The sequence below is a fragment of the Girardinichthys multiradiatus genome, chromosome 20, assembly GCF_021462225.1.
Source record: "Girardinichthys multiradiatus isolate DD_20200921_A chromosome 20, DD_fGirMul_XY1, whole genome shotgun sequence".
NCBI classification, from domain to species: domain Eukaryota; kingdom Metazoa; phylum Chordata; class Actinopteri; order Cyprinodontiformes; family Goodeidae; genus Girardinichthys; species Girardinichthys multiradiatus.
The window spans coordinates 33,499,527-33,525,348 of NC_061812.1; the positions used below are offsets into that span (position 1 = coordinate 33,499,527).

At 38.1% G+C, this 25,822-nt stretch overlaps 1 protein-coding gene across 1 annotated transcript in view; it reads right to left on the reverse strand.

Moving 5' to 3' along the window:
- Nucleotides 1-25,822, reverse strand: part of LOC124856444 (vitamin D3 receptor B) — a 36,554-nt gene that overhangs the window by 9,553 nt on the left and 1,179 nt on the right. The window contains exons 2-7 of the mRNA XM_047346848.1: nt 25,634-25,704; nt 8,734-8,881; nt 5,117-5,247; nt 3,596-3,792; nt 1,308-1,407; nt 677-857 (exon numbers count right to left, since the gene is read on the reverse strand). Of these exons, the coding sequence (XP_047202804.1) occupies nt 677-857; nt 1,308-1,407; nt 3,596-3,792; nt 5,117-5,247; nt 8,734-8,879 (755 nt within the window). The 5' untranslated portion in view covers nt 8,880-8,881; nt 25,634-25,704. The remainder of the gene's footprint in view (nt 1-676; nt 858-1,307; nt 1,408-3,595; nt 3,793-5,116; nt 5,248-8,733; nt 8,882-25,633; nt 25,705-25,822) is intronic.

Genomic DNA, 25,822 nt, shown 5'->3' on the forward strand with positions numbered 1-25,822 from the left:
AGTATGAAGTCTATTTTCATGTTTTGTCACAGATTCTCAGTTGGATTCAGGCCTCGACTTCAACTGGGCCATTTTAACACGTGTGTTCTTTAGGCTTTATTTAAACACTGGATTTCCTCTAGCCACTCTTCCATAAAGGCCTGTAGTGCACAAAAAATACCTTCCCCCTTTTGATAGATTCTTCCACCTGAGTTGTGGATTTCTGCAGCTCCTTCTGAGTTGCCATTGAGCTCCTGGCGGCTTGTCTGATTAATGCTCTCCATGCCTGGCCATGTAGTTTAGGTAGACAGTAATGTTTTAGTAGATCTGACGCCATTTCCATTTGTGGATGATGGACTGAACAATGCTTTTGATATATTTCGAGGCACTGTTTTATATCACAACAGCTTTAAAATTCTTTTTGCACTTGATTTTATTCATAAGTATATATTTAAAGGAGTTGAATAAAAATGTACACCAAACCATTCAGATTTTATTTGTAAAGAAAAAAAAAAAAAAAAAGAACTGAAACTGATAACCAATGATGTACACTCAAGTTTGCAGTTGTTTTGCAACAAAATGTAAATAAAGTTCATAGGGTGTGAATATTTTTAAAAAGCAGTGCAACTGCAAAAGCAGTCGACAGGTGTTTTATTAGTCAGGGTTAATGTTATTCCTCATAAACGCACTTTAATACCTGAAACCCGGAATCATCTTGGCAAACCCAATCACTTTCTGTATGCTGTAAGAGACCAGGTCAGCCAGGTGGGGAAGCATCGAGAAACTGGAGCCCTCCTCCTCACTGGAGTCCAGGCTGCTGCCATGTTCCTGATACATCATCAGCAGGTTATTGAAGTTCATTTTATTGTCAACGGACTCTGCAGGGACAAATGAATGTATGTTTAACAGTATATTAAAATAATATAATTTTCTACAAGGATACACAGATGATTTGGAAATATATCAGCAGGGGTTTGATGAGTCGCAGAGAACAGCTTGGAAAACCTATGATGCATGTACAGCTGGGAATGGTTTCAGTATTTTCTTGAGCTACCTTTGTTTCATTAGTGATGGATGCATTAATGAATGACTGTTCAATAGTGGGAGTCAGGTGTCTGCAAGGTACCAATCATTCCAAGGGGTGTGCCTGGAGTCTCAGCACTGTAGGCTAATTTATGGCATAAGCCAGCAGGTACTTGGCTTAAATATTACAATATTCTGACTTCTTTTTTTTATTCATTCAAGTGAAAAAGGGCAACACTGCTAGATAAACCGTGTAGTGTTTTTATTTAATCCTATGTGAAGTGTTCACAGTGTGTGTCTTTTACCTGGAGAGTGACTGAAGGAGTCAGAGGAGGCATCAGAGAAGGAGTGGAGGGAGGCAGCTCTGCTCGCGCTTCGCGTCACTGGGCCCTCACGCACAGGCGGCTGCAACGGGGAGAAGGGCCTTCTAGAAAAACTCAAACACTAAAACTTCATTTCCTTGCCATTTGACTTAGGAATAATTTATACAGATGCTTATCAAAAAAGGTAAAATACTATTAAAAATTGTTTATTACAGTAATTGAAATAAAAAAATTTAAACACATGTAATACAGATTGATTAAGCACTGCGATACAGGAGTCTTTTATATGTATTTCAAGCTGTGAGTTCTGTCATCTTTGATGATTATGGTTAGCAGCTAATAAAAAACAAAAGTCAGAAATTTACAATTTTACACTCATATTCAATCAATTAGAATATGTGTTCTGCTAGAGCTCAATTGTCAGATTATGGTACCTTTTGAAAACAACCTTTAAGCAGGTATTAAAACATACTTTTCATTAAGCTCACATATCTTGGGCTTGAATCGAAAACATCAGTCTGTGTGTAATTTATCTATATCACACGTTACAATTATGGAATTGGGTTTTTAAAATAAATTAATTTTTCATTCAAATTTATAATTTTTTCATTTTAAAATTTATTGAATATGACAAGATAGGGCTAATAAAAAAAGACTTTGACAGGTTCTCTATGGCAGAGGTGTCAGAGCCAGAGTCCAGCATGTTTTATATGTGTCCCTGCTCCTAAATCCACACCTAAATCGATTGTCTGATTAACTTCCTCAGCTTGTCCTCAAGTTCTGCAGGGACGTGGTAATGACCCACTCCATTGATTGGGATGGGCTGGGCCAGAGAACGATCTAACACAGGCAAGACAGCAGCCCTGAGGAGCGACTTTGGACACTGATGTCAATCGGGTTTAGGTCAGGCAAGTTTGCAGGCAAATGAAACACAGTAATACCGATGCCAATAAAGCAGATATTGGTACTTTTGTCAGTGTGGGACGGTGCCAAGTCCTGCTGGAAGATTAAATTAGCATCTCTATAAAGCTTGTAAGCAGAGGGAAGCATTAGATGGTCTAAACTGTCCTTCACCCTGGACCTCAAGTAAATTCAAAGCCAGTCTCTGAAAACTTGATTTCTAAGTTGAATGCAAAATGCACATTCCTCTCAAAATTTGGACCCTTAAGCAACAGCGCAGCCATTTTCTGCTTAGTCCACGTAAGCTACTTCTGACAAGCCTTTGGTTCAGGAGTGTCTGAACATTAAAACATCAACAGTTGCAGCCCAGGTCCTGGATACATCTGAGTGTTGTGACCAATCAAGCACTAGCTCCTGAAATAAACATGCAACCATTAATCCCCTTTTATGGATCCCTTTGCCCTTTCACATCATGCAAGTTGATCTGCTGAGATCATGGCCTGTGTGTGCTTTCAAATCATACAACTGGGATTGCTCAACCAAGAGCCGTAGCTTACAACTTGCTGCATTCAACTGATATACCAGAAATGTCCTATATCTGACCTAACTCTCTCTTATAGTCCTCCTGCAGGCTGTCTAAATACATTCAGTGCTTTAAAGTAAAAAAAAAAACAACTAAAAATGGTACACACCACCTTCACCATTCAATTACCTGCAACACCTTTCGCTGATATCAGATCAGATGGACACTAAGGGGTCATTCATATCCTTTCTCACCACTGCTATATTTGCTTTGTATTTTCTTACAGTCCAAAATCCTGTTTTAACCCTTAGAGTTCAGAATGGCTAATATTTGTACCACCTCCAAGGTGGATTATAATTTTGGACCAATGAAAGAAGGGATGATCTGAAAGGGGCTACTGACCCCAGTTGCAATCCAACGCCTTGTGAATCTCCTCCAAACTGTTGAGTGGGCTTTGCCTCACAATCTTCTTTAGGCTGTGGTTAAAATTTCTACCACATTTTCCTTCCAGTGCTTTGAACAATGACCTTTAGTGGTTTATACTAAATCTTATACTATTCTTTTAATAAAATGGGTCTCAAGTAACATTGTAAGTTTCTAAAAAACTGGATTTTGGTGTTTCTTCAGATGTAAGCATTAATCTTCAGAACTTAACCCAAATAAACACTAGAACTGATTAACTCTGTGTAATAAATTAATATGACTGTTGTCCATTGAAGTACTAAAATAACAATCTTTTCAGTGACATTCTAGTTTAATAAGATGCATTTGTACTAAATTATTAAAACCAGTATTTGTAATTTATACACTTTTTTTCAGCCTTGTATTGTGCTGATTTGACACCAACCCGAAAGCGGCAGAAATCAGAGTAGGAGTCATCGTATGTTTTGTGGTGTGCCTCCACCAGTGTGGCAATGACGTGACTCTGTTCATCGGAGAGTCTCGGTCTCCTTGCTTCCTTTTCAGCTTCACGTTGCGCCTCCTCCTCCTTCCTTCGCTGGATCAGGTCTTTCTTTCTCTGCACTTCCTCATCTGTCAGAATGACTGCAAGGCCAAGACGGAGAGGACGTTTGAAATATACACCCCGAGAAAAATCAACTTAAAGATAAAAAAAACATGCTTTCTTTGGGTAAAAATAGGCTAAATATAACAGAACTGCAACCAATCAGGTCAGGTAAACCAATGGATGATGAATTATAAATAACCACAATAACAGAATCCATCCGCACATCAAAACTGTTCAAAGGTACATTATGTACTTGGGCTCAACACTGTGATGACGGACATGTCTATGTTACATTGGGTGAAAGGAGGTTGTTATTCTCTGGAGGAAGAGAATGGGAGGGGATGGGTCTATATGGAGACCCCTGCTGCACTGAACAACTGAACAGATTGTCTTTGTTCCGTTTGCTCCTTGTTGTTCTAGCAGCTGAATTAGTTCACAGAAACACAAAGAGAGAGAGACTGCTCTCAACAACATGCTGCTGTTTTTGCAACAGTAACAGCCACATCACCGGCTCCTGTTCAAATAAAGTGTACTTTAAGGGCTGTTGCCTACACTCCCAGAAAAAAACAAAACAAAAACTTTTACCTGGCAGGCTGAGACCTTCTGCATAAAATCAGAACAATATCCGGATATAAGCAGAAAGCAAGACAAGATGTGCCGACTATATACACACTATAAAAACAAACAAACTGTAGCAAGACGAGGTCAGGACAGATTGCACATAAGGTGTTTAAACTTCAGATGGGGTATGCTTTACACAGTGCCGGGAGGCTCTACTTGTTTAAACAGAACATGTAAACACTCTAAAAGGGGCAAAGACCCAAAGATACTTAGCCTTAGTCCAAAGATGACATAATATGACAAAAGTCCCCCCCCACCCAAAAATGCATATACCAGTGGTACAACCTGAAAACAAATCTTGTTTGTTTTCTTTAACTTTTTCCCTCTCCCGGAGAAACCGTATCTGATGTAATGGAAGAACATTAGGGAACCTATTTCTTCACATTCTTTTGGTGGGAAGCTGCTCTTGGATCAAACCCTGGTATTAACTTGATTTATACACAGCATGTCAGGTAAATTACAACACAGTAGTTTCCAAGCAGATAATCTATTAACATAGCCACACAATAATCAAAAGGGCAAATTATAACCCAGAGACTAAGCTCAAACAAGTCCACCATTTTCGCTGGTTTAGGCTTTTTATAGCGGTTTGAAATGACCTGATGAGCCAACAATAGGATGAAATTTAATGATAATTTCCAAGTTCTTGTTGGCAAATTTCCATGTAAACGAATTTCAGCTACAAGAGTTAGAGTAATGTGCTGAAAATATACACGTCACCATGTTTTATCCCTCACTTACACTCTTTCATCATGCCAATGTCCACACATCGTTTGAGCCGGCATGCCTGGCAGTGACGCCTGTTGTCCTTGGTGATGGTGCAACTGCCATTAAAGGGACATGTGAAGGAGGCCTTGCGTTTCATGCTGCGCCTGAATAAATGACATATATTTCAAAGGTTATTAAAATACAACCAGTGTCCTGTAAAAGTTTTCATAACCCTTGAACGTCTTCCACCTTGTATCACGTTACAACCACAAACTCTGGTGTTTTATCACGTGATAGACTAACACAAAGTAGAACACAATTGTGAAGTGCAAGAAAAATTATCCGTGTTTTGCAACATTTTTACAAATATAAAAAAATAAACTGTGAGGCAGCTCTTTCTAGAGTAGCCTTTTATGTATGTTTTGGGTTGTTGTCCAGCAGAAAGGCCAATCAACTCAGAGCAGAGTTTCCCTGTCCCCGCTGTAAAAAAGCATTGCCACAGGATGAAAACATGGCGGTGGCAACGTTTTAGTGTTTTGTCACAAAGATTTTTGCATGTAGGTCAAAAAGTTATATTTTGATCTCAACTAACAAGTGCACCTTCTTCCACATATTTGCCAAATCCTGGTAGGTCTTCATGATGATGTTTGTCCACTAATGTTCTCCAACAAACCACTGACGCCTTCACAGAACAGCTGGATTTATACTGAGATTAAATTACACATACTGTAATAGGTTTTATATACCATAGGTTGTTTTCATTGTTTCAGAGTAAAGGGGGGTAAATTCATGTAAATCCACACAACACTTTGCTGATTTTCATTGGTAAAAAATAAAAACCATTTACTATCTTCCTTCTTCTTCACAATTCTTTGTTGGTCTATTGTATTATATCCCAAGGTTGTTGTTGTATCAAGACGAATGGGGAAAAGTTGCCAAGAACTGCATAAGGTTGTTTTTTAGGTAAACAGAGTCAATTTTATTTTATTATTTATTTTTATCTTTTTATTGATGTTTTTAATGCTCAAAAGTAATTTTTTTTTATTAACAAGGAGACACGTTCACAGTGTTTTGCACAAAAATAATCAAGGCAGAAATTTATAAATATTTTTTTTCCTCAAGTCTGGAAAGAGAGAAAAAGCAAACAAATGGACACGTGCCAAGAAATCCAAGGGTGAGAGAGAAGCTGATCAAAATGTGACGCGAAGTATAATAATTTAGTCACACAAATGTATGAACATCTATAAATCTATAAAAAAGCTCAACAAGCTAATAAAGAAGACCGGCTCTGTTCTGGGGACTCCTCTGGAACCGCTGGGGATGATTGTACAAAGAAGGATTCTTCATAAAACGAAGAACATTATGGAAAACCCAGATCATCCTCTGTTGTGAGACTGTTGTGCAACAACAGAGTGTCTTCAGTCAGAGGCTTCTTCAGATCTGCTGTAAGACGGACCACTACAGGAGATCCTTCCTGCCCACAGCCATCAGCATCTACAACGACTCTTTGAAGAAACCTTCATAATATGAGCTACAATAACAATTAATTTCCCTTTGGGATTAATAAAGTATTTTTGAATTGAATTGAAATCCCCGTGAGCTAAAACACAGATGTATGATAGTTCAAACGAAGGCCACGTGAGAGACGAGGAAGGAGATTTTTAAACATCCGTATTTTTTCTGCTTTCCTTCAATACCAACACTACTGGGAGGAACAGACGCAAATGTACAGAACACACGCACATTCTCCAAAACAAGAGACAGAAAAATAAATTGTTCCAGCTTTGTCTTTACTCAAATTTCCAACTCTTTCCCAAATCAGGGAGCGGAGAGAAGGGCTCAGCACAGTGGGTAGGTGGTTAGAACAGTTGCCACACAGCAGCAAAGTCCTGGGTTTGTTTCCATGTAGTTTGCAGGTCTTTGTTGTGTATGCGTGAGTTTTTCTCCAAGTCCTCTGGTTTCCTTAGATAACGCCATACAATGCATGGTAGATTAGCTGGCAACTTTAAGTTGCCACATAAATTGCTCTTTAGATGCATTGTGTTTGTAGAGTTGCCCTGTGGTGGACTGGCAACTTCTCCAGGGTTTCCCCTGCTTCTCCCCAATAGAGTACTTGAAATAGGCACCAATCAACAATAATGCTTAGCTGGTATAGAAAATGGATGAATAGAAGTTTGTAATGTCTACAAACTGCTGATCCTAAATTGGACAACAAACGTTTTAGATTAAGCTGGGTTAGAGATCAGCATTTAACTACACCCAATTATGCTAAAAACCATGGGGCAATCTGAAAATCCAAGTGTATTTATAGGCTAATGTTTAAATACACACCAAGTATTATTAGCCTAATTCCAGTTTTTAAATGTTGTAATAATTAAGAGATGCCTGAGAAAATAGGACACAAAAAGGAGAAAATTGTTGTTTTTGGTGTATTAAGCACCATGTGGTCTCGAACCTGCATACATCAAGTTGTTTGTCAGGTAAAACCCATCCGTAGCAGAGTCACAACCACAATTGAACATGCTTCTATGCAACGATCTTCGGTGAACTTTCTGAAAACACTAAATTTGCAGACACTGTTTTCTCCTCTAAAGAAAAAATGTTAAATGTTTCCAGCTGCATTCTTATAAAGGTCAAAGCTATTTTATCAGCTCTTTGAAATGTTATTTATTCAGATTTGCATTTTAGAGATTTGTTCTTTAAGAAAAAGTGATTATCAGTGGAACCTCTGATTAATAATTTAACATGTTCCAACAAGCAGTTTGTGTGTGGAAACATATTTCATCATCAAAAACACTGGAAATTAAAATAATTAACTTCAAATCCAAGACAGATGCAAGAAAAACATAAAAGGACCTCACCACATACTTTCTCTGGGATAACCCAATAGTTAATAATTTTTATTTTATTGTTTTTCAGATGGACAAGCAACTTCCATTATGACTTATGGAAAGAAATCATGGTGGGTTATCCATCCTAATGTATTCTGCATTGGGCCCAAAACCCAGAACAACCATCACAAATGTTGGCATTACTGGCAAACTGTTGATTCTCTCGACACCAAAGCAAAAGGGAAACCTGTGCAAGAAATCAACACAACTGGCCAGAAAGCAATGTCTGTCCACCAGCCAGTGTTCAGTCTCCACAGTAACTAACTGCTTCACTGGCCGGTGGGTGCTGGTGGGGAATCAGCTGCCCGGTTGGAGTATTTCCAGTTGGATTTAGACATGTTGCCATGGAGCACGTCAAAAACACGGCAGTCTCTTATTTACCTAAAAGACAGACAGCGGTAAAAATAGTGTTGCAGTTGTTTTGTGCAGGTTAGCAGGAAACAACTGTACTGTAATGTACATGTTTTAACACATTTCTCTTTTAGAATGTATGTTATTTTTTCCTTAAACCCATTTAACTGTCTTGTGTACAAAGGGGGCTATATAAATAACGTTGCCTCGCCATTTTCTTTTAAATTATGGGTGGTGAACATAATCCAACTGCCACGATTGCAGCAGCAGTTGGACAGGTAATTTTGAGCTTTTTGCTTATATAAATGAAAGAAGAAATCCACGTCTTTTCTAAAGAGCTTATATGCTTGTCACATGAACTGAATCACTGAGCACCAGAGATTAGGCCAGATGGATGTATTGGCATACCTGAAAAAGCCTTTGCATCCTTCACAGGTCATGGCGTTGAAGTGGAAGCCAGTGGCTTTGTCACCGCACACTCCGCAGATCCGTGGCACATTCCTATCGAACTCATCGGGGGAAATGGTGGACGTACTAACAACAGTAGGCTCCATCACTAAACAAAAAGCAGTGAAAAGCAGGATAGAGTAAGCAAAAAATATTATATACTGTATCTTAAGCTGAAAATTTGAAAAAAAAGGAAATGATGTAATAGTCAAAGCTCCATTATTGTATTTAAAAGAAAAATCTATTTTTAACTTGATTAAGGGCAGTTTCAAAGTCTTACACACACAGAAAACATTGCATTGCCCTGCCAACCAAACTGTGTGTGTGACTCAACTTCCCAATTTACCCTTTGGAAGCAAACTCAACTTCAGTGGTTTTGTCCAAGGGTGCGGATCTGAAGCCATATGAATCAAACTGAAAAACTGTCCTTAACCCCCCCCCCCAAAAAAAACAGAACAGGGTTTGGGTTCTGTTTGATTACACAGTACTCTGATTACCTTTTAAACTTGGAGACGTCATAGGAAGAAAAAAAAAAACATGTCACCACAAGGCTAACATCCTCATAAACAAACAATCAGTGTCCTCCACAAAGCTCCTCTCATTTCTGTCTTTGGTCCCTTTCACTGCACTGGAAGTTGAGCAAATGATGATGAACGAGGAAGAGGAGGAGGAGGCGAAGGAGAATGTGGAAGGCCATTGTAACTATAGCAACACTCAACAAACTCGCAAATAAATCAAAGACCAATGCTGCAAGGAGACAGCTGAATAATTCAAGAAAATTTGACAACTTTTCATCAATGACATCTAATAAAAGTTATAATAAGAACAAGAAAGGCCAGAGGTGAATGTATTAGCAATTTCTGTTGCCGTTTTGTATATTAGATTAATTTAAACTGAGCGGTATGCCTTTAAAGCTAATTCTGACCAATTTTTGTACATTCTTTGAATTGGATGCACATATTTCTTTAAAACCTAAAGGATCTGATTACTATATGTTCAAACACAGACGTCATTAATCATGGAAGGTCAAACTTCTACAGTAGCTGAAACGGGCAGCACATGTTTTAACCAAGAGTATCGGATACATCTGTTACTCTATACTGCTACATGTCTGCAAATACTTGTCCAGGGAATTCATCTGATGGATCAAGCTTTGATAAACATCAAACCACTGAGGAACTCTCAGACTGATTTGTTTCGCTACCAACCAACAAATGCCAAAATTGGAAAAGCTACAACGAAGGCTGTAGAAACTCGGCAAATCTGTTATTGCTCACGTTTTTTCTGGACAGAGGACAGTTTGCAGTTCATTGTCCAACTCAACGTTTCATATCTTGACATCTTGAGATGCACCAGAGAACAGAGATTAAGGATTGGTAATTAACGTAACGTTCATCTTGTATCTTTTATTGCCATGAGGACTTTGATTTATTCTCTACATGATGATGTGGCTAATAGAAAAAACTACAAGTATTGTAAAGATTGCTACTTTTACAATATTTAGAAGTATGAATATACCTACTTAATATGTCCTAAAGTGGCCCATTTTAAAATAGTTAAATGTTTTTTGGTTTTTTTTTGCTTTTTATTTTTAAGATCACTATTTGGAATTGTATGCCCTTGACTGCAATAACCATTAAACACAAAAAGCCTATTGGCAAAAAAAACAGCAATTAATTTTTAAATACTTTCAACATCACTTTAACCGCTATTGCAATAATGATCACAAAATATTGTCTTTTAAGCTCATATTGCCCAACTCTAGTGGAAATTCACAATTACTCCTTAATCAGCTCTCATCTGCAGGTCAAACAATGAAAAATCTGATTGAGTTCATAAACCCATCACCAGGGTCTTTAACTGAAGCTCCAATGAGTCACTTTTCTAACACAATAGGCAATTTGCTAATTTTTAGTGATTCACCAAGCAATCTGCCAGATCTTATAATCGGATCATTTTTCCAAGATAAGCTCTTATCAGTGATCATCATGTCACTACTAAAAAAAAACTGATTTTCCCTCTTCTTCATTAATGCATCGAAACTAAAGGCTCTCTATTTTCAGTCTTTCTACCTGTCAGGTTTATTTTTTTTATTGCAGTGACTAATGAATCACTTTCCAAGTAAAATGTTTTTAATTTATTTCTCCATCTTTTAAGTAGAAGATCCCTGAATGAAAAGCACTAAAACCAAACTAACGCTAACAAAAGCGTACTTTAATGCACTTTTATAGATTAAACAAAAATTATGATTAAGGTCAGGGACATATGCTTGGGGGATAAACTTGTAATTCTACGTTTGTATTCAAATATATCAACAAATCTGAACCCTAGTTTTTCTCTTTTATATTTGACAGTCCTTTAAAAGAAAAAATCAGAATCAGAGCTCAATGAAAAATGGAAGTTGGTACTGGCCTGGTGAAGTGAATCAGTGCATTGAAAATTAGATCCAACAAACTATCCTCCAAATGTCCCTCTGGGTGACATGAAGCTTTGTATATCAAATAGATCTTATGTCGCTGTGACAGAGATGAATTTACACAAGGGCCAATGTTTAATATTTTGAACTTTATGGATCCAGTATTGTAACACCTGTATTATTTGTAATATCCTGATGATAATGTGCGTAAAGTCTCAACACTAAGCCTTTGGAGTTATTCTAGTGTCTGGAGAGGTGATCAGCTGTTACTGAGTCCTAAATGTCTACAACAAAAAGCTGTGTGTAGTTGGTTTAACTATCAAGTTTCCACATTTACCATAATAGTCACAAATCAATATTCACCATCATGTAATGTGACATCTGACTGGTATAACTGGAATAAACCTTTATAATAAAGCACACAGCATCAGTTTGACTGCCCTAAAGCAATCCATTCACAACAAGCATCAGTCATTATGAACCAAAAAACCAATTTACCTTAGTTGATTATTGAATGACGGCTGAAGTCAGTCCTCTGTGACTGCATTCAGCCTCGACAGGCCATTACACTAAATGTGCAGAAGAATTGAGGGAGCTCTAAATAATGCAGCAGCTTATTAGACTAGATGTGTACTCATTCTGGTCTTTCAAATATGAAGCAGAATAACGTTTTTCCCCAGCTTCCGGTGTAGAAACAAGGACTCAATTTTGACTGATTCACATACGATTGTACAATCAAAATAATCGACTGTGATAATTATTCAAAATATTCTTTCAATATTACCGTATCATGTTACATGACATTAAAGAACAGTAACAATGTGAGCTCTGCAGACGCTGGCGAGTAAAGTACAACAGTTTATGAAAAAACTGCTATTTTATTCTGACGTTCACTTTCACTTGACAGAGAAAAGCTAAAGTTAATAAGAAACTATAGCATCTTGATTGTCTTATCTTAATTTATCTTGTGAAAAGCAGTTTTTTTTTAATCTTCTGCGTTACTAGATGCTTTTTATATGTAAAAATTATATGTGAAAATAAATTTGTACTTTGATTCTCCTTTACTATCAGTCAAAGAACCGGTGCAGAGATTAAGACCCAACACACAAGGTTTTTGTCATGATTTGCATCACGATATCAAATGACCTCAAACAGGATCTGATGGGTGCGTTCACATTCAGAGAATGACGCTGTGAAGGTAGCTTATCTCACACACCTGACTCGTATTAGAAGAAATATGCAAAAACCAAGTGCACAGTAATTTTTAAGACGGGTCTGCCATTTTGATTTCTCTCATGATGTATGAAGTTTTTCAGCTACGTCCTCTGTCTCTACAGTTGTTCTAGTACAAATGTATTACTTATTCATTGCTGAGCCACTGTTGTATAGTTCTGAACAAGGCAACCAAAGAGTTTCTGTAAACTTACACTGTACTTGACAGTAAAATTGCAGTAAAATCTGGAAATGATTTCCAGAATATCATGTGGACTTTTGGCTTCATTTTGATGGTTGTGATTTGTCCTCCTTTTCACCTGCTTGCAGATATAAAGTAATTTTGTTGTAAAGCTACCAGAGGCAAAATGAGCAACAGGCCCAGTGAATAGTACCTACCCCCAGATAAAATAAATAAAGTCTGCATCTATGGTCGTTTTCTGCCAAAGTGTGCACCACTCTGACACCTACGGTGTGGCATTTTCTCAATAAAATTCATTCAAAATCATTCAACACCAGTGATCAGATGCACATACTGTGGTTTAAAAACAGTCATAAAAGTTAATTAACACTGATCTTTAATAGACAAAGCAGTAATCCGATTCTCTATTGTATGGAATCTCCAACGTCTGCAGGCCCAATTACTATACTTGCAGGGAGGTGTGGGGAATAAATAAAATCTAAAATTAAGATACTCAAGGAGGTAGCCCATGTTGTTCTGCAGCTTCTGTAAATATGGATTTCAGAATAGGCTAACTAATGCTTGGAACCTCATTCCACCCCATGTCACTCAGTCTTAGACCTTACCCTACATTTATAAAAAGGGACATCTTAAGTAGGATGAGGGCCAAGAGGCATGACTTTCTAGCCTTTAGAATTGTAGTTTTTTTTTTTTAGGGGGACACTTGGAAACAAAAGGGTTGGTACCCTTTAGAAATGCTCTCACAAAAGTAAATTTAACAAATTCTTAATGGCATGATAACCACTTTACTTTCTAGTTTGACGTTTTCTGAAACATCACAATTGTTGTGAATGTCAATTATCAATAATAAGCATTGCAGAAATGACAAAATGAACACAAATGAAAGACAGCCTTGGACTATAATCCAGGGTTTTTACAAAGTGTGTTTTTGTTTAAACATTATGCACTACTTCACTATCCCTGTTTTAAATAAACACAATCTAATAAAAGAGATAAAAAGCATACCATTTTCTTGCTTGACAAATGTTACAAGATCCACAACCCTGTAATACCAAGTTTGACATAATTGGATGTATTATTTTTGCATGAAGTTTTCATTCCTTAAGATGCATAAGAATGCCTGCTGACGACACACGCTGGACTGTTGGGCCACCTATGTTTACTTACAGGCAATCAGCCACAGCGGATCATGTACCAGCCAAGGAGGGTCGCATGCGTCAGTGAAATATTTTAACCTAAAGAGTGGTAGGGGTAAGCACCACCCAAGGAAATGGGTTATGGCTTTAGATAGACGTCTAGGTGACATGTTTATGTAGGTCAAAGCTAATACGCTGTGTGTTAGCAATTTATAAAAATGCAGATTTGGGGAAGTGTGGTTTTAAATTCACACTTCTCCTGTATGGCCGGTGGTTTTTTTAAATGACAATAATATTTTTTTAAGCTAAAACTGTAAGTGCAAATGTCATCTGCAAATTAAATCAAATGTAATTACTTTGAAAGCTCTACATTAAAAGGGTAAGAGTGTTTTCTATCCTAGCTCAGCTATTTTGCCATGATTGGGTGTTTTCATTCATAGAGATGTTGTACATGGCTGCAGTGAACAGTGTAGGAGAGACGGTTCATAAGTGAAGCAGGTTGAAGACATCATATTAAGGACATATTTAAACACAGTAAAAACAGGCAGCTAGGTATTCGCATATATAAAGAAAGGACGGCAGGGCTGACCTCTGTGTCAAAGTGACCTTCTGTGTCACTATAGCCGATTATGCCCTTCTGGCATTTGTGGAAAGTATAATGAGGAGTAGTGACCAAAAGAAGACGATCAACATAAACAGTATGTTTTTAATCGTTTCAAAAGCAGGCTAAAAATACACAATCATAAGCTGCTTCAGTTACTGGCTAAATATAAATAGCCTAATCTCTGACAGCTCCTCATCTCAAGAAAGATCAGGGGGGAAAATAGAAATTTGATGTTCATGTGGGACTTGATTTTATAGTATGATTTATCTCTGCTGGTCCTCTTCTGTCACATTTAACGGCAGATTTTGTCGTGACATGCCGTGTATGCAGACTGATCAGCGTGGAACTAGTCTTCTGTTGTCTGTATGTGTGAGAAAAGTCATAACTTAATGCTAATGGAGCACTTTATAGGGGCTGGTACTTTTCTGGGATCAATTGGGGGTAAAAGGTGAATACCTTCACACCTTTAATCATTCTGCTCTACCAGTGAGAGATAATCTACTCGGCGAGACACTGATATACAGGATTACACACAATCACCGCCACAAGTAGTGGTGCAACTAACGACAAAAGATAAAATGCTTTTCTCCATTCACGTTATTGGGTCGATCTGATTGTTAACCTGATATTTTGACAAAACCAGGGCAAACAGTCATCACAGACACCCTCTTCTTCACATTGAAATGCTATAGAGGAGAGGCTGCCTGACACTATTTGGGCATCCTACAGATAAAACGGGCAAAGAATTATTCCAAAACACATGATTATTGTAGTTTCTCAAAAACGGTTATATAAAAAATTACCAATAAGTTAGAATTAATTGCAGTTAGTAGCAATAGTTTTCATGTTTGGTTATTTTACAGTACATTAGCCCCTAAAACAGGGAAGGTGTTTGATTTCAGGTGAGGAAAGCGAGGTTATGTGTCTTTCATTACAGCGTATGTAAATCTCTGGTTTCAACTGACTACCAAGCTGATACTAACTGTTTAAGTAGTCAGGCTGACTGCTCTGCAGTTAAGCAGTGAGCTGCTTAATGGACAGTGTTACCTTACAATGAGATACAGGTGGAGCGGGTGGGGGTTTAACAAGGGAAAAGTGCAGGAGTTTTCTTGAAAGCAGCAGCAGGTGGGGAGGGGCAGCATTGTTCCGGCTATTTATTTGGTATTTCATTAAGAGGTCTTAAAACTGTGTAAACTGCACGATGGAAAACTTGATATTTATCAAACCTTTGATGTAATTTAAAGTGTCAGCTATAAAAAGAGGATGAATCAATCAACTTGTGATTCTGCATATCACAAAGGCTGAGTCCAACTTAAATGAGTCTTAGCTAAAAAATAAAATAATAAACAACTAACTTTATAACATTTGTTAGAAAATGTATCTTTGTTATTTAAAAACATTATGACTGAATATTTTAATTAATCTTCTTCAGACCTATATTACTTTTTCCCCCGATATCCCTAACAACATAAAACCTAATAATATATAATTTAAATAGCCATTTCAAACCAAACTCTTTCTATAGAGATCTGTGCTCCATGTAGAAGTTGAAAAGTACATTCATAAAGCACAGTGAAAAAAGGATCTTTTCTTCACACAAAAGCCCACATCTAACAAGACCCCCAATTTAAAAGTGATTAAAGGAACAATCTGGAAAGTTAAAAAGAGAAATCAAAAATGAAGGTGTGTTTCAAGGACTGAGAAAACCAGCAGCAGTGAGTGGTGAGCGAGAAATGAGGCCTGCTGTAATTATACAACGAACCACAAAACTGACTGCAGCATTTCATTTTAAATGGATGGTGAAAGCTGTAAAGTAAAGACACAACCCCAATTCTGGTCATGTCCTTGGAAGAGAGGATAGGGAGTTTCCTCTTCTTTTACCCCAACAAATTAACTCAGGGAGAACAAGTGCAACTTTGCATGCCGAGGCACAGTGACTCATCTTTTCCTTGTTTCGTTTTATGCTGGCATAGCTGAAATTACAAAAAGCTTATAATAACTAATAATCTGATGAAAAACGGCACTCCAAGAATACATTCTGCTCAACAGGGAAGTTATCATGTATTACGAAACATAAAGGCCACATCAAGGAAACAAGAAAAGAGTATTTAACACCAGTGTTAAGGGGTGTCCCACCAAAATCTGCATCAGACTCTCAGAAAGTGATACACTCGTGTAACATAATTTAGTGTAATCTTCTCACACCATCTGCAGTCCTGTGAGACTAGCTAATTGTGCTAATTTTATGACATCTAATGTTTTCTGCTCAGACTTAGCTCTGTTTTCTACAGTGCATTGTGAAAAGCCTCCATACCACTGGAACCTTCTCACATTTTGGCCCGTTACAACAACAAACAATGTAACAAAGAACGCAGAACTTTATTTTAATGCCCAATGGTAAAAGAAAGCCAATATGAATGTTTAAGGTTTGCAACAAGCCAAGCTCTGCTATGGTCAGTTGAGACCAACATTTTTGGCCTACAAGCTATGCATCTTGAAAAACCCACACAACACTGTGAACACCCTATCCCATGATGAAACGTGGTGGAGGCAGCATCATACTGTGGAGTTGCTTTTCTTCAGCAAGGACAAATAAGCTAGTGAGAATTGATAGGGAGCCTATTAGGCAAAAATAAGTCTTAAAACTTTTGCAAAGTTTAACCTTCTAGCAGAACAATGATTAAACATACAAGTGCAAACTGTACTTTCACATTTGTATTGTTAAAAAATTTTTTTATTATGCATCGTTTACATTCACTGGGGTATGACCCTACTTTGTCTATCACTTAAATTCCCAATAAAATATACTGAAGTTAGTTGTTGTAGTGTGACAATAATTTACAAGGAACTGTAGGTAATATAAAGCAGATACTTGTTCTAATAAAATAAGCAGCACTCATGAAAAGTACTATCCTCTCTATGCAGTAATAAGCAATTCTGTGATCTGCTGCACAATTATGGCAACAACTGAGATTTTAAAGCAGGGGTTTGTGCCAATGCAGACCACAGCAGTAGTCTGGAGCAAAAAGGATTTTTAATCATCATAAGCCAGTTGCAGAGGAAACATAAGATAATATTTAAGCTGCAAAAAAGACTGGTTGCAGCTAAAAGGATAGATATGTTTCAATCAAAATCAATACTAAATGATTAGAAAACCCTATGAGAACCCACACCAACAATCAAACAAACCTAATTACACGACGCCATCACAGCCCAGGTTTTTTAATGAAATGTGGAGGAAGAGAGGAAAGGACATCAAAAAGTGAGCTGAAGGATGGAACAGAAAGCCTTAAGGATTTCAGGCACCTATTATTATGTGGAAACAGCTGCCATCCTGGGTTTAAAATGCTGAGACCCCCTCATTGATTGATTTGTTTTTCAACATATTCTTATCAATTGTTTTATTTTTTTGTCTGAATTTATGTCCTATATTTTTTTTATCTGGTCTGGTTATAAGACTTTTATGTAAAGCACTTTTAGATCCACTTGTGTTGAAAGGTACCAAATAAATAACGTTTAGTTTGATCTGAAGGGTAAAAAAGCGAGCGGAAAAAAAAAAAAAAAAAACCTCTGGCATCACATCCTAAGAATGTCAGCAATGAGCTTACAGACCACATCCCAACACATTAGAGTCAAATTTAGGATCCCATCCGGACCTATAGCGGCACCGAAGGGAATAGATGGCGACTGAATGAAAGGATGGGGCAAAATCACGATCCAACGAGCATTAATCTACATCACATGATACAATCCCACAAATCATTTTAAAATGGTTGCATGCAGTCAAACATTTTCTCCTTTAAAAAAAGGGAAAAAACACACATAAAAAACAGAGAAAATTATAAATGTGGAAATGGTAAAAGAAAACAAGAAAAGAAGAGAATAAGAGGGAGAAAACATAAGGCGATGCACTTTACTGCATACCTCGGACTGGGTCACTACGAGTACAGTGGAGACATGAAACAAATCTGATTTGGAATGACCCACGTTGGGGAGAGAACTGGGCAACAATGGAGAAAACAAACACAGACCTTCGATTCACACACAGTACCACACATAAGACTGCAATGCTAGCCCCCCCCCCCCAAAAAAACTGAAAGAAAATAATTAAAAAGAGACAATTACAGGTACATCTCAATAAATTTAAATATTGTGAAAAGGTTCAATATTTTTTGTCACTCATCTCAAAAAGTGAAACTCATAAATTAATTCGGCAGAGTGAAATATTTCAAGGTTTTATCTCCTGTAATTTTGATGATTGTGGCTTAAAGATGTGGGCGTGTAGAGGGCCGAACCTTGTTGTACGCAAACATTCAGGTGCAGCTGTGTGCGTGCACATGGTTTTATAAGTCTGGATTTTCTTTGGCATATGCCATTTTGGACTTTTGAGCGTACGTACACTTTTAGTATACAGGTCCTTCTCAAAAAATTAGTATATTGTGATAAAGTTCATTATTTTCTATAATGTCATGATGAAAATTTGACATTCATATATTTTAGATTCATTGCACACTAACTGAAATATTTCAGGTCTTTTATTGTCTTAATACGGATGATTTTGGCATACAGCTCATGAAAACCCAAAATTCCTATCTCACAAAATTAGCATATTTCATCCGACCAATAAAAGAAAAGTGTTTTTAATACAAAAAACGTCAACCTTCAAATAATCATGTACAGTTATGCACTCAATACTTGGTCGGGAATCCTTTTGCAGAAATGACTGCTTCAATGCGGCGTGGCATGGAGGCAATCAGCCTGTGGCACTGCTGAGGTCTTATGGAGGCCCAGGATGCTTCGATAGCGGCCTTTAGCTCATCCAGAGTGTTGGGTCTTGAGTCTCTCAACGTTCTCTTCACAATATCCCACAGATTCTCTATGGGGTTCAGGTCAGGAGAGTTGGCAGGCCAATTGAGCACAGTGATACCATGGTCAGTAAACCATTTACCAGTGGTTTTGGCACTGTGAGCAGGTGCCAGGTCGTGCTGAAAAATGAAATCTTCATCTCCATAAAGCTTTTCAGCAGATGGAAGCATGAAGTGCTCCAAAATCTCCTGATAGCTAGCTGCATTGACCCTGCCCTTGATAAAACACAGTGGACCAACACCAGCAGCTGACACGGCACCCCAGACCATCACTGACTGTGGGTACTTGACACTGGACTTCTGGCATTTTGGCATTTCCTTCTCCCGAGTCTTCCTCCAGACTCTGGCACCTTGATTTCCGAATGACATGCAGAATTTGCTTTCATCCGAAAAAAGTACTTTGGACCACTGAGCAACAGTCCAGTGCTGCTTCTCTGTAGCCCAGGTCTGGGGAATGTGGCACCTGTAGCCCATTTCCTGCACACGCCTGTGCACGGTGGCTCTGGATGTTTCTACTCCAGACTCAGGCCACTGCTTCCGCAGGTCCCCCAAGGTCTGGAATCGGCCCTTCTCCATAATCTTCCTCAGGCTCCGGTCACCTCTTCTCGTTGTGCAGCGTTTTCTGCCACACTTTTTCCTTCCCACAGACTTCCCACTGAGGTGCCTTGATACAGCACTCTGGGAACAGCCTATTCGTTCAGAAATTTCTTTCTGTGTCTTACCCTCTTGCTTGAGGGTGTCAATAGTGGCCTTCTGGACAGCAGTCAGGTCGGCAGTCTTACCCATGATTGGGGTTTTGAGTGATGAACCAGGCTGGGAGTTTTAAAGGCCCCAGGAATCTTTTGCAGGTGTTTAGAGTTAACTCGTTGATTCAGATGATTAGGTTCATAGCTCGTTTAGAGACCCTTTTAATGATATGCTAATTTTGTGAGATAGGAATTTTGGGTTTTCATGAGCTGTATGCCAAAATCATCCGTATTAAGACAATAAAAGACCTGAAATATTTCAGTTAGTGTGCAATGAATCTAAAATATATGAATGTTAAATTTTCATCATGACATTATGGAAAATAATGAACTTTATCACAATATGCTAATTTTTTGAGAAGGACCTGTAGATCCTTCTCATCATTTTATAAATGAGACTCCTGGCCCATTGTTCAGTGGTCCAAACTCTTCTTTTCAGATAAAAGTAAATTCTGCATTAATTTCAGAAATCAAGATCCCAGAGTCTGGAGGAATAGTGGAGAATCACAGAATCAACCTTGCTTGAAGTTCAGTGTGAAGTTTCCACGGTCAGTGATGATATGGGGTGCCATGCCATCTGCTGGTGTTGGTCTACTGTGTTTTCTGTCCACAGTCAATGCACCCATCTACCAGGAACCTTCAGAGCACTTCATGCTTCCTTCTGCTGACAAGCTTTATGGAGATACTGAATTCATTTTCCAACAGGATTTGGCACCTTCCCATAGGTACCAAAAGCTGATTCAATGACCATGATGTTACTGAGCTTGATTGGCCAAAAGACTAGCCTGACCTAAACCCCATAGAGAACCTATGGGATGTTATAAAGAGGAAGATGAAAGACACCAGACCCAACAATGCAGATGATGGAGGGCCACCATCAAGGCAAGCTGGGCTTCCATTACACCTCAGCAGAACCACAGGCTGATCACCTCCATACCACATTAATGCAGTAATTTATGCAAAACAAGACCCAACCATGTATTCAGTGCATACAAATAAACACACTTTTCAAATGACTGACATTTCGGTTTAAAATTTCCCTTTTTATTGATCTTATGTAGTATTGTTATTTTTCCGACACTGAATTTTTTGTTTTCATTATCTGTAAGACACAATTTTCAAGAAATAAAAGCTTTAAATATTTTACTCTATTTGTAATGAATCAATATAAAATATCTCAGTTTCAGTTTCTGCCTTTCTGAGATGTATCTGTAAGCTTAATAGAAATCTGCTCTGTACAAACATCCCTAAAAAAAAAATACACAAAAGACAGTTGTCCAAGGACGATAGATAAAAAGAGACTGCAAACCAAACAACGGCGTACACAAAACAAGTCTGTAATTCAGCTAAACAACTGGCTGAGCAGACTAGTCCAGTCCCGTCTCCTCACTTCCCTCTCTTCTCCCTCCTGCAGCCTCAACGGTTCTCTCATGCTCTTTTCCTACTATCACAGGGAGCATGTTACAGCAGCAGCAATAGCACATGAAAAGGTGACCTGTGCTCCACACAGGATGGGCTAAACAGGAGTGGAAGAGGCGGAGGGTCTCATCATGTCCCGTGTCCAGCCCTATGGTCTCACCAGCCCCACCCCCCACAATGTTCAAACACCCAGGCTCCACTGCTTACCAGCAAGGGGAGAGGGGAGGCAGTAACGGCAGGCTGCCCCCTTTATGCTGGGCCCCTTGCTGGACTCTGGAGAGGGGAAAGACACAAGGCAGGGAGAGGCCCGCTCAAACACACACACACACACACACATACCAAAAAGTCCCTTTTATGTAAATGCCGAATATGACAACGACACACATTTTACAGCACACCGAGTTCAGCACACAGGTGACATGTGGCAGGTGGGTGAAAAAGCACTTAGTCCAAAAGTTATGTAACTCTCCATAAAATCCTGTCTCTTTTGCAATACATACTCGTCATTGGTTATGGTTGTTAAGATCAGAAGGCCTCATCGCCATCACCTTAACCTTTAGCTTCCTCTCATTGGTACACATTTTTGGTTTATCTGTATTTTGCAATTTAGATCCAAACTATTTTAACAAATTAAAAACAACTACCATAACATGCATGTTATACCCTGTTTGCTCCAAGAGATTTTCAGCATAACTTGTACTGCTGTTAAAACGTGATTCATTCTGGCCAAAGGCAGTCAACCGCAGGAGGTAATTGAAAACATAAAGACGTAGAAAGAATTTAACCCGTCGTTAGTTTCAAAGGAACTGAGCAAATGTGGAAATCTACACACATACACTTAAGCAGATTAAAGGGGGTCTTTACCGTTAGGTTAAGTAGCGTGATACTCTCTATACGGTCACACCACCATACTGCTCCATAAACAAGCTGCTAAAACTTGATTCAAAAGTACAGTGTCCCGTTATGAAATTTGAATAAAGGTCTGCCTCAGCCCAATAAAAAACCGGGATTTGTACCCCGACAACCACTTGGTGCTGATTTCAGTTACAAGTTTCAGTTTCAACCCTAGTTTTAACCATCTCTTTGCTAAAAAGTCGCATTAGTTAAGTTCAAAACCTTTATAACACATTTATAATGTTTTATAATATAGTCATAACATATGAAGTTATCCAACCGTGACTAAAAAGCTTGGGGTGAAAAAAAACTGTGCTCCCTAAATTAAATCAGGGGAACATCTGATAAACTGCCATAAACTTCTCAACCAAACAATCTAACAAGCTTGAAATGAGCAAAGGAACGTCCTCCTGATACTACTAGTTGTATTTAATCCCTTTAAATTTTGTGGATTATGGTATTTTCTATCTCAAATAAAAAGAATAAATGTCTTAAAACAGATATTGATAAGTAATCAAAATGAACAGTGGCAGAATTCTCCATGGCTTATAAAGTGACTGCAAGCAGTAAAGTATGATGTGTCTGTTGCTGTGACTCAGACATCACTTCCTTGAAAAACCAAAACTAGAGAGTATTTGCAAGGGATCATTATATAGAGTATATTTACTCAGAAACTAATAGCAGTTACAATCTACATAACAAGTAAATGCAAAATCATAAATGAAAAAAATGTCTGCTTTGATTTGAGCAACAAATAAGCTTCTTATTTAAATGGATCTGACTAGTAAATATTCAGGACATTACAAAACAATAAAGCCTTTGTCCAATATTTTCGGGGAGTGACAGTACTTAACCTGGCACAAATTTATATAACTGGCATTAATGTTCACACTGCAGGAGGGCATTAGTTTACAATAATAAAATCACCACTCAGTCGAATCAAAATACTCCACAACACACAATTAGATATATAATAACAGTAATTGCACGTTTAATGATTATTATTTTGCTTTTTGGGTTTTTGGAATTTTTGCAATTACAAATATTTATGTCCAATTTCTTTTCTTAAGTATATTTCATCTATAGTTTTAAGGCACATTTAGTGCGTTTAATTTCACTTTATACATCTCCTTTTTTATTATTTGTGATTTTTATTTTTTTTATTTTTTGTTATTTGACTATTTATGCCTTCCTCTAAAGCCTTGGTGCACAATCTGTTATACAAGAGTGCTGTATCAAGGCACCTCAGTGGGAAGTCTGTGGGAAGAAAAAAGTGTGGCAGAAAACGCTGCACAACGAGAAGAGGTGACCGGACCCTGAGAAAGATTTTGGAGAAGGGCCGATTCCAGACCTTGGGGGACCTGCGGAAGCAGTGGACTGAGTCTGGAGTAGAAACATCCAGAGCCACCGTGCACAGGCGTGTGCAGGAAATGGGCTACAGGTGCCGCATTCCTCAGACCTGGGCTACAGAGAAGCAGCACTGGACTGTTGCTCAGTGGTCCAAAGTACTTTTTTCGGATGACAGCAAATTCTGCATGTCATTCAGAAATCAAGGTGCCAGAGTCTGGAGGAAGACTGGGGAGAAGGAAATGCCAAAATGCCAGAAGTCCAGTGTCAAGTACCCACAGTCAGTGATGGTCTGGGGTGCCGTGTCAGCTGCTGGTGTTGGTCCACTGTGTTTTATCAAGGGCAGGGTCAATGCAGCTAGCTATCAGGAGATTTTGGAGCACTTCATGCTTCCATCTGCTGAAAAGCTTTATGGAGATGAAGATTTCATTTTTCAGCACGACCTGGCACCTGTTCACAGTGCCAAAACCACTGGTAAATGGTTTACTGACCATGGTATCACTGTGCTCAATTGGCCTGCCAACTCTCCTGACCTGAACCCCATAGAGAATCTGTGGGATATTGTGAAGAGAACGTTGAGAGACTCAAGACCCAACACTCTGGATGAGCTAAAGGCCGCTATTGAAGCATCCTGGGCCTCCATAAGACCTCAGCAGTGCCACAGGCTGATTGCCTCCATGCCACGCCGCATTGAAGCAGTCATTTCTGCCAAAGGATTCCCAACCAAGTATTGAGTGCATAACTGTACATGATTATTTGAAGGTTGACGTTTTTTGTATTAAAAACACTTTTCTTTTATTGGTCGGATGAAATATGCTAATTTTGTGAGATAGGAATTTTGGGTTTTTATGAGCTGTATGCCACAATCATCCGTATTAAGACAATAAAAGACCTGAAATATTTCAGTTAGTGTGCAATGAATCTAAAATATATGAATGTTAAATTTTCATCATGACATTATGAAAAATAATGAACTTTATCACAATATGCTAATATTTTGAGAAGGACCTGTATTACTAGTATTTGGGTTGCCTTTAGTGGTACTCAGAAGAAATGTTGTTATATTTATATGAAGTAAAAACAAACAAATTACTAAAAAGCATGAACAGCCTGACAGATGAGCTGATGAAGCACATTGATCTTTAATTCATAAAAATCAACTCAAAAGATAAGGCATCCGGTAAAGGACATTTGGAAAACTCCCAGCATGAAATTAGGAGGATGTCAGAACAAGAACTAACCAGTAATTGACAATAGTCGCTACGTGCATGGTGTTCTTTTTATCTAAGAAGTTGAAAGTTGGATCTGTGAACATCTTTAGTGGCGTTAAGTTTGTTCAGAATTTGTGCTTTTAAAATGTTGTATTTGTCCCAACCTTTAACCTACAAACCTCTGAAAGTTCCTGTGTTGCTCTTTCTTGTTTTGACATAAACATCTTTGGTAACAGTTTTGGTAACATATCATACATGTCAAGGTGGCACTTTTATAAAAAGGTCTAGATTTACTACTCTAATATTTGCCCGACCCTTCAGACCATCTTTTTCTGTGTTTAACATTGTTTAGCCCAATAGTGGTTTTATTTTATTTTTTTTACATTTTCACTGATTAGGACATTACATACATGACTTTCAGGGCTCAGAAATTATGTTCTATACCAACCATTTGCCAATTCTTATGTGTCTTGAAAACTGGAAATTTAAAGCAGTCTTCCATTCGAAGTTGATTGTAAGAAAATGTGGTCATATGACTCCAATAAATAAAATCTACCAGCATTAGGTTATCTAGGGCTGTCTGAGTTTTATCATAATCTGTCATGAGAACACTGGCGAAAACAAATACAAATGAATTTAATAATACAGTACTTTTTAGCATATTATAATTATTATCATCATATTCCTGCCATGAAAACTCCAGCATAAACAATACTCATTACACGTGAATAAACGCTTTACAGTATTACAGCCGACAACTCCATCTCAGTAAATGAAATGAAAGCAAAGGGAGAAAGAAAATGTCTCACCTGGGGTTTCAACATGTCCTTGCAGTTTGTAAGACTCGAAACCTCTCTTCGGTTTTCCCAGGTTGTTAATCCTGTTCGGTACAAAAGCAAAGTGGTATGTCGCAAGTGTGCCTTTACCCTCGGACCTGACCCGCAGTTGCTCTGTTTATGTAACATGGAACTATTTTCAACACTAACATACACACTCTG